Source organism: Podarcis pityusensis (genome assembly GCF_964106645.2).
Source record: "Podarcis pityusensis genome assembly, chromosome: 14".
Lineage (NCBI taxonomy): Eukaryota > Metazoa > Chordata > Lepidosauria > Squamata > Lacertidae > Podarcis > Podarcis pityusensis.
The window spans coordinates 657462-669331 of NC_138039.1; the positions used below are offsets into that span (position 1 = coordinate 657462).

Consider the following 11870-nt stretch of genomic DNA (forward strand, 5'->3'; position numbering starts at 1 on the left):
GGACGGCAATATCTCAAGAACCACCTCTTTCCATACCTCTTTCTTAGGCCCTCCCTGTTTGCCACCACCTCGGGAAGTCCAAAGGGTGACAACACGAGAATGGGGCCTTCTCTGCAGTGGCTCCCCATCTCTGGAATGCTCTCCCCAGGGAAGTCCACCTGGTGCCTTCACTATACACCTTTAGGTGCCAGGCCTTTGGATGATCTGATTTACAGCCTATGCTCTTTTAAAATCTGTTTTTTGTGGGGGGTGGGCTGTTGCCTTGTTTTTGTTTTTATTAGGTATTTTGTGGTTTTATATCTTGATTTTATTCTGTGAACCACCCTGAGACCCCCGGGTATAGGGCAGTATATAAACTCTATGAAGAAGAAGAGTTGGAAGGGACCCCCCACCCACCCACAAGGGTCATCCAGCCCAGCCCCCGCAACGCAGGAATGGCACTGTGGGGGTCTCATCCGCTGCTCCCCCCCCCCCCCATTGCAGGCAGTCTAGGCAGGCCACCCCACTCCTTGCGGCTGCCTGAAGCCAGGCATCTTCCCTGCCCCCCCTCCCTCTGCTCAAACCCCCGCCACCCCCTTTGGGGAAGGAAAGGCACCCCGGAGGCTCCAGAATGAGAAGCTTTTGCTTCCCTTGCCCCCACCCCTTTCTCCCTGTTGACTGAAAATGCCCCCCCCCCGCCCCCAGTTCTTTGGGTGGAGAAAGGAAGAAAAACTGACCAGCCCCCAGACATCTCTGCTGTTCCTACGGGTTTTTATTGGATTCCATCTTTGCAGAACACATCTTGCAGCAGCTGCAACCTCCTTCACACACCGGACAGGTGCTGGAAGACATCTGGAGGGCCGAGTGGGTGCGGGGGGGGCCGCAGAGCAGAAGAAAGCCCGGCCCTTCTGGCCTTGCGCTGCCCCCTCCCCTCGGGCAGCTGTAGCAGCAAAGGACACCCCCACCCTGCTCTGGGACCCATCTGGAGGCCTGGCCAGGGGTGGCGTCCCTCACAAACCACCGGAGGACCCGTAGGGGGGGCACACACACAAGGCCTTCCACCTCTGGGGTTTTGGGGACAGCCTGAGTCAGTTGTGCATGGGAGGGAGGGGGGCAAGGAACGCTGCTCAGTTGAAGGAGGGGGGCTGGGAGCAGGTGGGCGCTCTAGGCAGGGAGGGGGGCAATTCCTGAGGCAAGACAGTGTCGGGGGGGGGGCAGTGCTCCAAGAAGCAGATAAGGCAGAGGAGGTGATGCGTCTGTGCTGGGCTCCTGCATCATATGGCTTCGTTCCAGTGGGGGGGGGGATACAGGAAGGTCAGTTATGAGCATCAGTCGAGGGACGTCCAGGCGAGTCAGCAGTGCTTGTCTAGGGCGGGGCAAAGGCAGGCCCTTCTGCCTGTGTGTGGATGGCAAGGGGAATTGGGGGGGGGGGTCCTAGGTGCCACCATCCTCTTCGCCCCCCTCCTCCACCGGGGCGGGCGGCCCCGCTTTGCTCTTGTCTTCGGCCTTTGCCTCGTGGTCCCCCTGGGGGGGCGGCAGGGCAGGACTGGGGCTGGAGTGGCGCTGCTTCCGCATGAAAGGAAAGACCCTGCAGGGGGAGAGGAAGGGTCCGGTCTGACACTGCAGAGAGGCAATCTCCCCACAACCCCATGGCACCACCCTCCCTGAAGTGGGGGCACTTGCGGGCCCCCTCCCCATCCGCTCACCGCTTCTTCGTCTCCGGGGGGATGACAGCCTCCGCCAGCAGGTTCTTGTAGAGATCGGACTTCAGGAAGCGAGGGTAGGAGTCCTAGCAGGGAAGGGGGAGAGCTGTGGGGTGACTGGGGGGGCGACGATGGCCAAGGCACCCCCAGCCCAGCCCAGCCCTGAGCACCCACCCCCAGGACTGCTCCGCACCTTCTTCATCAGCATGTAGATGTGCATTTGGGCGTCATCCATGACGTAGCGGTGGGGGGTCTTAATGCCTTCCAGAGTCCTCTCCATCGTCTTGCTGTCGATGTTCACCCAGCGGGTGGCCCCGGGGGCCAGGAACTGCCTGGAGGGAGCAAGAGCTGCCTTGGCATGGGCGGGGGGGGGCAGAGAGCTCCTGGCATGGGTGGGTGTAGGGGTGCAAATATCCAGAGTGTGGGGGGTCAGGTGGGATTGCTATGAGGAATCATGAAAAATGAAGCAAGCCATTGTGTCCGCGACGAAAGCATTGCGTTGACTGGGTTTGATTCATTGACAATAGTTTCTGATCGAATCCCACAAGCCTCTCCCACCTCTGCCATTTGCTTTCTCTACGCCTGACATTCTAAGTATAAGCATTCTAAACACACAGGCCGGTTGCATTCCTCCTTTTATTCCTGTTTTCTTTACTCTGGACTACTATGCATGCTCAAGTAGGAAATAGTTTCTTTCTAGTTTTAACTTTGTCCCCACGTGAGGGTTTTGAAATGCTCAGAGGAAATCTGATTGGTTCTTACGAACACTGCGTAAAAAGTTCTTTTGTGCATAAAACGACCTGGACTGAAGGGTGGAGAGGTTTATTATTATTGGCACCCCTCCCAGAGTCTGGCTGGTCAAGCCTCGTGTGTATTTTATTAATCAGAGTCCAATCCTTCCTTGCTTTGGGAACACTACAGGTGGGCACGCCTGTGTGGGGTCCGGGAAACCCAGCCTGGCTTGGAGGTCCAGGTTCCTCTGGGGCTGGGAGGAAGGGAGAGGCGAAGGCTCTGGAGACGTGCCAAACAGCCCCATTGGAGCCCCCTAGAGGTGAGAGGCCACCCAGGGCCGGCCCTACTAGTGGCGTAGCGTGGGTTGTCAGCACCCGGGGCAAGGCAAGTAATTTGCGCCCCCTAACCCGTGGATTTTAGCACTCGCCTGGCACCCCCCCCCTCCACAGTGGGCGGCGACCCGGCGGCTCGGATCGGATTCGCACAGCCAGCACTGCAGTGAGAGAAGAGTGAGTGAGCCAGGTAGGGGCAGAGAGCTGCGAGTGCGAGTGCCCCCCCCCGATGTTGCGCCCGGTGCGGCCGGCCCCGCCTGCACCTGCCACGCTACGCCACTGGGCCCTACCATGAGGCAGCTACCTCGGGCGGCCAAGATTGAAGACCAGCAAGCGCAGGGAGCTCTGGGTGGGCGAGTGCTTTGCAACCCGTCCTGCACCTGCTAAACTCAGCCGCTGCCTTTTGGGGTGCAGCAGAGAAGGCAGAAACAAGATCCGAGGGTCCGCGGAGATTTCGCGGATGGAACGGGACGGGGAGGAGGCTGCTCCTCGGCTTCGGGCAGCAAAACGCCTTGGGCCGGCCATGCAGGCCAGGCCTTCGGGAGCCAGCGAGGGGAGGAGAGCAAGGCGCTTACTGGTAGATGGAGTCCACAATCTCCTCAATCCGGGCCTGCTCTCCGTAGCGCAACTCTTCGCAGGCCTCCCAGAAGCTCAGGTTCTCGGCTGGAGAAGCAGGAGAGGAAGAGGAGAGAGTTAGAAGAAGCTGAAGAGGCGGCAGCACGGAGGGCCCCGGGGGAAAGGACGATGGGGGGCAACTTGCTCTTGCGCTCCCCAGAAGCAAAAATACATTTCCGAGCAGAAATCAATGTGTTGGTGTTGACCTTGAAAGCCCTAAATGGCCTCGGCCCTATATACCTGAAGGAGCATCTCCACCCCCATTGTTCTGCCCGGATACTGAGGTCCAGTGCAGAGGGCTTTCTGGCAGTTCCCTCGCTGCAAGAAGCCAAGTTACAGGGAACTGGGCAGAGGGCCTTCTTGGTGGTGGCGCCTGCCCATCAGATGTCAAAGAAATAAACAACTATCTGACTTTTAGAAGACATCTGAAGGCAGTCCTGTTTAGGGAAGTTTTTAATGTCTGATGTTTTATTGTATTTTTAATATTTTGTTGGAAGCCTCCCAGAGTGGCTGGGAAAACCCATCCAGATGGGAGGGGTATAAATAAATCTATTATTATTATTATTATTATTATTATTATTAAAGCTGGACCTACCACTGAACTCCTTCTTGAGGAACTCCAGGAGCTGCACCCGGCCCAGGCTGTCCCCGATCAGCTCACTGAAGCCAAAGCTCCAGCGCTCCACTCGCAGCTTGGTGGGGGCTGTCACCCTGCAGGCAAGCGGGGTGGGGGGGTCAGGGTGTAATGCAAGCCCAGAGGGACCCCTGAAAGCCAAGGGGCCTTTCCCCAAAGAGAGAGGTGGAGGGAAGGCAGGCAAGGGGGGGCTAGCACAGACGCTGGCAGGGAGGGGGCCGGGCAGGCATCTGGGGCACCTCCACCTATTGGGGCGATGCACTTACGTGGGGGCGTTCATGGCCCAGTAGGTGGTGTCGTCTGTGATCCAGGGATTACTGGGGAGGCAGCCGGACATGATGGGATCGTGCGGCACGTATTGCTCGTTGAACTTGAGGTACCTGCAGAGGCAGCAGGAGGTGGGGGGTGGGGAGTCGGTGGGGGGCTTCTTTGCTGCCAGGTACAGCAAGGACTGGAACCGCAACTGGCAAAATGTGGGCAGGACGAGGCAACTGTGAGGTGGATTTGTGGCTGGTTCGCTGAAGGAACCCAAAGATTGCTTCTTCCTGGTTCCTCGTCCTCCTGGGGGAAAGTGACCTGTGGGTGCCACCACCTGGGCCCGTTGTTGTTCCACCTGCAGAGCCCCAGGTGAGCCCCACCTGCCCCTGGAAGCCCCTGGAAGCCCCTGGCCAGCTGGCAGCCCTGGCGCTGCCACTCACCCTTCCAGGCAGACAGAAGACTTGACCCTTGTCCTGCCCATGGCGGCGCGGCAGTAGCGGATCTGCGTCCAAGAGAACGGGGGGGGGGGTCAAGGAGCTGCCTGCAACCCCCTCCCACCCACCCACTCCAACTGGCTCAAGACATCTCAGCAGCAGCCTCAAGGGAGGCAGGAAAGGGCACCTCCTGATCTTGACCTGCGTTGCTCTTGGCCCACCAAGAGCTTGGCCCACCTGCCTCCCACATTAACCCTTCAAGAGGTAAGGAGGGTCTCCCCCCGACCCCCAGAAGGAGCCGCAGGCCCGACTGGGCAAACTAGGAAGGAAACAAAACCCTCCCGTGTTCCCCAGACCGAGTCTGGAACATGGCGTCTCCACCCCCATCGTTCAGCCCGGACACTGAGGTCCAGATCCGAGGGCCTTCTGGCGGTTCCCTCCCTGCGAGAAGTGAGGTTACAGGGAACCAGGCAGAGGGCCTTCTCAGTGGTGGCACCCGCCCTGTGGAACGCCCTCCCATCAGATGGCAAGGAAATAAACAACTATCTGACTTTCAGAAGACATCTGAAGGCAGCCCTGTTTAGGGAAGATTTTAATGTTTGATTCTATTTTGAATATTCTGTTGGGAGCCGCCCAAAGTGGCTGTGGAAACCCAGCCAGATGGGTGGGGTTAAAGAATAAATTTATTTATTATTATTATTATTACTATTATTACTACTACTACTACTACTACTACTACTATTACTACTACTACTACTGTCCTCTGGAAGACAGAGCCAACTTGTTGTCTCCTGCTCTGGAGGGTAGGACCCCAAAGAATGGCTTCAAGTTATAAGGGGATTCTGAAGGTGTTAGACTCTCCTTCCTTGGAGATTTTAAGCAGAGGTTGAATGGCTGTCTGTCAGGGATGCTTTAGCTGAGATTCCTGCATTGCAGGGGGTGAGACAAGAAGACCCTGGGGGTCCCTTCCAACTCTACAATTCTGTGATTGCTGTATCCCTTCAGCCCCCTCCCCCCCAAAAAATAAACGCACCTCCCGTTTGTAATAATCCGTGTTCTTTTCCTGGAAAGGGAAGAGAAAGAGGTGAGCAAATCTCAGGGGCCGCCTTTGCCTCGCTGCCCCCCTCATCTTCTCAGAGAGGGTCAGACTCCTGGGTTGCTGCTTCCCCCCCCCACTGGCTTTTCCCTCCCCTGCCCCCAAACTCCCTTTAACCAGAGATGCCCAGAGTTGAAGCAAGAGGGCAAAGCGCCAGGCTCAGACCTCTCCCGATGGGGGGCCCCCTCCTCCCACCCACTCAAAAGGAAGCATGGGGCTAAGGGACCCTTCCCACCCACCAGCAAGCCGAGCCGCCCCCCCCCCATCCCAGCGGCAAACAGCGGGTTAGTTACATGGCCGTGTTAGTGACTTACGTGGACGGACAGACGGACAAAGCGGCAGACAGAAGAGAAGAAAACAGACCCCAGTGGTCAGGAGGGAGGGGGAGCACAGGCAGACAGAGCAATGTGAGACAGAGAGACGGACGCAGCCCTGACCCCCCCCCTCCCATCACAGGTACGAGGAGGGCAGTCCGTACACAAAGGGGGAGGCCCTTCCCTCAGTCGTCATCGTTCCCCCCCTTTGCAGCCCTTCTTGGTGGGGATGCAAGGAGGGCCTTCTCGGTGGTGGCTCCTCCCAGGCAACTTTGGAACTCTCTGCCTAGGGAAGCCCAGCTGGCTCCCTCCTCACTGTCCTCCTTGCTCCCTCAGGTTTGGGGGAACTGTCTGCTTTTGAGGAAGAGGCTGGTGCTGGCTGCTGCTATTGCCATTATTTGCAGGGTTTCCATAGAATTTATTATATGTACCGTATCGGCCCATATATATATATATAGAGTTTATTTTTTTAATTTTTTACCAACAACCAAAACACAAACAGTGAAACCCCCCAGGCGGTTGGTACATTGGGTATACATAATCAATAATAAAATATTCAAATCAACGATATGTACAATTTTATATACGTTAACACTCCTCCATCCACAAGGTTTATCTAACTTTTAACATTTTAATTGCCCCAAATTGTTCAAACCTACCCAAATAATCTTCTCAAACCAATCCTCCTCTTTCACACTGACCTTAAACCCTTTCATTCTGTGTATCTTCACCGTTAGATATTCTAAAATTACGATATTATTCAGTTTTTTCCTCCATTGGTTCACCCCTAACTCTTGTGCATTTTTCCAATTACTCACTATAACCTTTCTGGCTGCAGTTACCATCAATTTCACCCATTTACATTCTGCACTTTTTTTTTCCAAATTCCGACCACGAAAAGTTAACAGTGCGGCTTAAATTCATGGCCATACAAAAACTGGCTTTTTTTGTGAGATCACTACTGAGACAGACAAACGGTAAAAGGGAACGGGTTTGAGCGCCTGTGGAATTTTAAGGGAGCGGCATTTTTCTTTTTTCCCCTTGAATTTTAAAGGTGTGGCTTATATTCAGGTGTGACTTATATTCGAGCCGTACAGTATACTGTTTTACTTCTATCAATGTTTAATTGTTGTTTAACAATTCCTGCCCACCCTCTGCCCCCCAGCCAGGTTTATAGCAGTTCTTATTTATATCTGTGAACCGCCTTGAGTCCCATTAGGGGAAAAGGTGAAGTATGAATAATTATATTAATATTATAATCTGCAACGCCCGGGGGGGGGGGGGCTGCTGAGGGGGCAAAAGGAGCCAGGGCGACAGGCACCTTCCAGAAAGAGGAAAGTCAACACAGAGGCATGTCCTCACCAAAGGGGAACCCACAGTGGGGCCAGGCGCAGGTGGGGGTTGCCAGCCCCACCCTGGGCCGGCCAACTCTCCCACTGCAATGGAGGAGCAGGGAACAGAGAGAGGCCTTTGCAAGGAAGCCAAAGGCAGGCATCGCTCTACCACCAGGTGAAAGCAGGTGGTAAGGCTGGCACAGAAGGTGCCCCCCAGCATGGGTGAACAAGAGGCAGGTGCTGGGGGCATCGCTGGGAGCCAGCAGGCCATGCCAGAGGCTCTGATGCAGGGAGGTCTGGGGCACAGAGCCCAGGGCAAGGGTGGCCCAGCAGTGTGGCCATCTCTCCCCACTGCCCCCCAGATCTGCCACCACCCCCCTCCTGCACTCACCAGCTGGACTCGGGTGCTCTGGCAGTTCCTCCTCTCCGGCCCTTCCTCCATCACGTTCAGGCTGCCAGGCTGCAAGCAAGAGAGGCTGGATTTTACCCTTCCCTCCCAGAGCGGGATGCCCACCCTGCGCCCGGGCAAGCGGGGCTCCAAGTTCCTGCTCTGCCGCCAACCTGGAGGCACCCTGGGGTGCAGGATAAATCCTTGGCCTGCCTCCCGGGGTGAGAGGGGTCAAGGAGGGGCCTCAGGGGCCTCCTCTGCTCTGGACCCAGCTGCCCGTGGGCAAGGGAGGCCAGCGCAGGAGGAGGAGCTCACTGCCCAGGAGATGCCCACGCCATCCCCTCTGCAATGCCACTCTGGCTGGAAGAACAGGGCAGTGGGGGGCGGCAGCTGAGATGGCTGGGAAAGGGAGCCAAGAAGCTCGTGTGATACCTATTAGCAGTAACAGCCATATAGGTCAAGGACCCCTGGATGGTTAGGTCCCGTCAAAGGCGACTCTGGGGTGCAGGGCTCATCTCACTTTCAGGCTGAGGCAGCCAGCGTTTGTCCACAGACAGCTTTCCGGGTCATGTGGCCACCAGGACTAAACCGCCTCTGGCGCAATGGGACACCGTGACGGAATCCAGAGCGCACGGAAACACCATTTACCTTCCCACCGCAATGGTACCTATTTATCTACTTGCACTGGTGTGTTTTTAAACTGCTAGGTGGGCAGGAGCTGGGACAGAGCAATGGGAACTCACCCGGTCATGGGGATTTGAACTGCCAACCAGCAAGCCCAAGAGGCTCAGTGGTTTAGACCACTGTGCCACCTGCATCCCAAAAAGCCATACAAAGCCTCCCTGTTCATGGGCAGTCTGCCCCTAAACACCAGTTGCTAGGGGTCACGCTGTTCAGCTCATGCCCCACTTGTGCAGGGCGGTCTTTAGCAGATGCGGCACCAGGGTGCAAATATCTGCCCAGCGCCCCCAAATTACCATGGATAGTGTTGGGGTGGCCGTGGCTGCGCACTGCCAGCCATTGGGGGGCAGAACTCTCCCCCATGCCGCTGCAGGAGAGCAATCCCTGCAGAGGCTTGGGAGGCAAGCTGCACGCCCGCCGGGCATATGGTTGGCAGGGCGCAGCTGGCGGGCATGCAGGGGAAGGGGAGGCCGCCAGCAAAGCCACGCAGCTCCCCCACTTGCTGGGGTGCCCCTGAGAGGGTGGCACCCTGGCGCGATGCACCACTAAGCCCTATGGGAAAGACGCCTCTGTACTTGTGGCCTTCTTGGGAGGCATCTGCCCGGCCTAGAAGGGCCTTTGGTGCAGTCCGGCTACACGCCTCTTCTGGTGTCCTTCTGAGAGCTGGACTGGTAGTGGAGGGATGCGAGTTCAAATCCTGACTCAGCCATGAAGCTGGGGCTGGTGGGCGTGGCTGGCTGACAGCAGCACACAGCCCCTGCCCCCCATGTGCCCCTGCAAGTTAGGAGAACAGTGGGGCTGGCAGCCTCCTGCAAGGGCAGCAGCCTCTCCCAGGCTAGGCTGCCTCCCCTTCTGCGCCTCACCGGGGGCCTGTTGACGAGCCAGTAGGCCTGTTCCTGGCACTCGATGACGATCCGGTCGCCTTTCCGCCGCTGCTTGGCTGCCCTGGGGGTCAAGAGGAAGGAGGGACAGCGCTTCAGGGCCTCTGGCTTCCCAGCCCCACACCCCACATGGCTGCCACCTCCTCCTGCCCCCCACAGACTCACCGGAGCTGCTCTCTGGCCTGCATAACGACAAAGTCCCAGGTGTGGTTGATCCTTTTGTGCAGCTGGTTGTAATCTTCCTGCAGGGGATACCGTCATTCCAGAAGACGGGAGCCAGGAAGCATGAAGAGGGGGCTGCACTCCCCCCTCCCCCCTCCCCCCTGCCCCCACCCACCATGCCCCCTCCCCTTACCTTCTCATGCTCAATGAGCTCTCCCTGCTTACGGATGTTCTTCTTGGCCAGGTAGATGGCTGGAAAAGGGAGGGTCTGTCACTGGCCAGGGAACCTGCTTGGGGGTTCCCCTACTGCCTGGGGTCAAGCTGCCCAGAGGTCTCCTGGGACTCCCTTGGCTCTTGGGGGGGCAGAGAAGTGGCTCTCACCATAATCCAGGTCAGTCGCTGGCCACTTGGTGCTCATCCAGAAATAGGGGGTCTGTGGAGCGCAGAGAGAGAGGCCGGATTAACTATGGACCGAAAGCAGCACCTGCCAAGGGCATAAAGGAAAGAGGGCACCACAGACATCTCCCACTGCCGGATTTACCATGGACTTTGCAGTTAGAAAAAGTATGGGATTCCCTCCCCCCCCCCAAAAAAAAAATGTAAATAAAGTATATAAAAATAAATATTATTCTCTATCTGATTGTAGGTTTTGTTTCATTTCGAAAAACAAAAATCTATTCTGCAGTTTATTATAGTTTATATTTTGAATTAGATATCTATGGGGGGACCCAAATTTCCAAGCGCTTAGGGCCTCTAGAGAGATCTTAACCCGGCCCTGCCTGATTGGGGGGAGCGGGGCAAGAGCCAGCCAAGCCCCTTTGGCCTGCAGAGGCGGCGCTGCTCCACCCCCAGGGCCCTCCTGGCAGGGGGCTGCCCGATGCAGACGGCGACTCTGCGCCCCCCAGGCTTCCCGGAGCCTGAGAGAAGGACCGCCTCCTCCTCCTCCTCCCTCCCCAGAGATGCTGGCCGACCCACCTGGAAGCGGTAGGGCGTCTCGTCGACGCGCAGGGCGAGGCTGCGCGGCTCCTTCAGCGGGTAGATGTAGCCGTGCTTCACGATCAGCTTGCCCAGGTGCAGGGACTCTGCGGGAAGGACGAGGGTCGTGAGCAGCCCCCCGCCCGGCCGCCCCCTGCCCGCCCCCCGGCACATCAGCCCGCCCGCAGCCGCGCCCTCCAGCAGCTCCGCGGGGCCAGGCAGAGGCTTTGCGCAGCGGCGACTCACCCTCTTCCGAGAGGCCGTATTTCTGCAGGAGCCACTCCACGATGTCGTATCCTGCGGGGAGAGGGAGCCCCCAGGTCAGCGGGGAGCCCGGCGCCGCCCGCCCCCACCGGCCCCGTCACTGCTGGGGCGCCCCGGCGGGGCTCCGACCGGCCCTCCCTGTCCATCCATCCATCCGGAGGCAGCTTTGCGCAGCCGCCGAGATCCCCGCGGGAGGCGCCGCTGCCGGGAAGGCGAAGAGGGGCGGCGGGGCGCGCTGTGGGGCGCCCCCTCGGGGGAGACTCACTCACCGGTCATGGCGTGCGGGATGACCGTGAGCAGGAGGCGTTGACTGCGCAGCTTGATGCCCATGTCGGGGTCCTGCATGCCCAGCACCACGCGCTCCATCTGCGGGGCGGCAGCCGCTCAGACCCAGACCCCCTGGCTCCCGGAGGGGGGGACCCGGGGCTCCCCACCCCACCCCGCCGCCGCCTCCGGGGCTGGCGGAGACCCAAGGCAACCTCCGACGCCCCCCGCCCGCCCCCACCCACCTTGGCCAGGCAGGGCAGCTGCAGGCGCGGGCTGCCCCCCGGGCGGAGGGCGCTGATGGTCATGGCGGCGGCCCCCGAGCGGCCGGGCTGCTGCTGCAGGCGGGCGGCGGCGGCGCCAAGTGGCCGCTTCTGCGGCGGGGCAGCGGCGTCGGGCCGGAGGCCGGGCGGCTCTCGGCTGCCCCCTGCCGGCCTGCCCCGCCAGCCTTCCACCTGGCGCCCGGGGCCTCTGCGCGCGTGCAGAGCGCGGCAGCGGGGGGCGGCCAACCCGGGGAAGCGCCCGGTCCGGCTCCTTCAGGTCTGCGCGGGGCTGGGGCGGGGCGAGAAGCAGCAGCCCGGCGGGCGAGTCCCTTCCCTCCTCTTGGCCCAGGCGGCTGCTCCTTCGGCCGGACCGCTGAGTGGGCCAGAAGGGGCGGACCAGAGCAGAGGGGGTCCCGTCTTGGGTCGCCGTCGCCATCCTTCCCGGCCCCTCATTTGCACTTCGGGGCCGCTTTTGCAGAAAGCGCGTTCCAAGCGCCTTCCGTTCGAAGGAGCCTCCGCTCCCTCGCCCGCCTCGCCCTGTGAAACCCGGCCCCCGACGCA

General features: G+C 59.1%; 1 protein-coding gene across 2 annotated transcripts; it reads right to left on the reverse strand.

Annotated features, from left to right (window-relative positions):
- Positions 1-731: 731 nt before the first annotated feature.
- Positions 732-11378, reverse strand: RGS11 (regulator of G protein signaling 11). Of its 2 annotated transcripts, none has more exons than XM_080981377.1 (17): positions 11292-11378; positions 11052-11148; positions 10765-10815; positions 10519-10625; positions 9925-9976; positions 9737-9795; positions 9547-9623; positions 9364-9445; positions 7823-7891; positions 5721-5744; positions 4694-4755; positions 4262-4375; positions 3957-4072; positions 3322-3409; positions 1876-2014; positions 1686-1768; positions 732-1567 (listed from the first exon to the last, which is right to left on the reverse strand). In XM_080981377.1, the coding sequence occupies exons 1-17, from the start codon at positions 11352-11354 to the stop codon at positions 1414-1416; spliced, it is 1437 nt and encodes a 478-aa protein (XP_080837503.1). In that variant the 5' UTR covers positions 11355-11378; the 3' UTR covers positions 732-1413. The 2 variants fall into 2 exon arrangements, with proteins under 2 accessions (XP_080837503.1, XP_080837502.1); XM_080981376.1 differs by having other exon boundaries at positions 5721-5750.
- Positions 11379-11870: the final 492 nt, after the last annotated feature.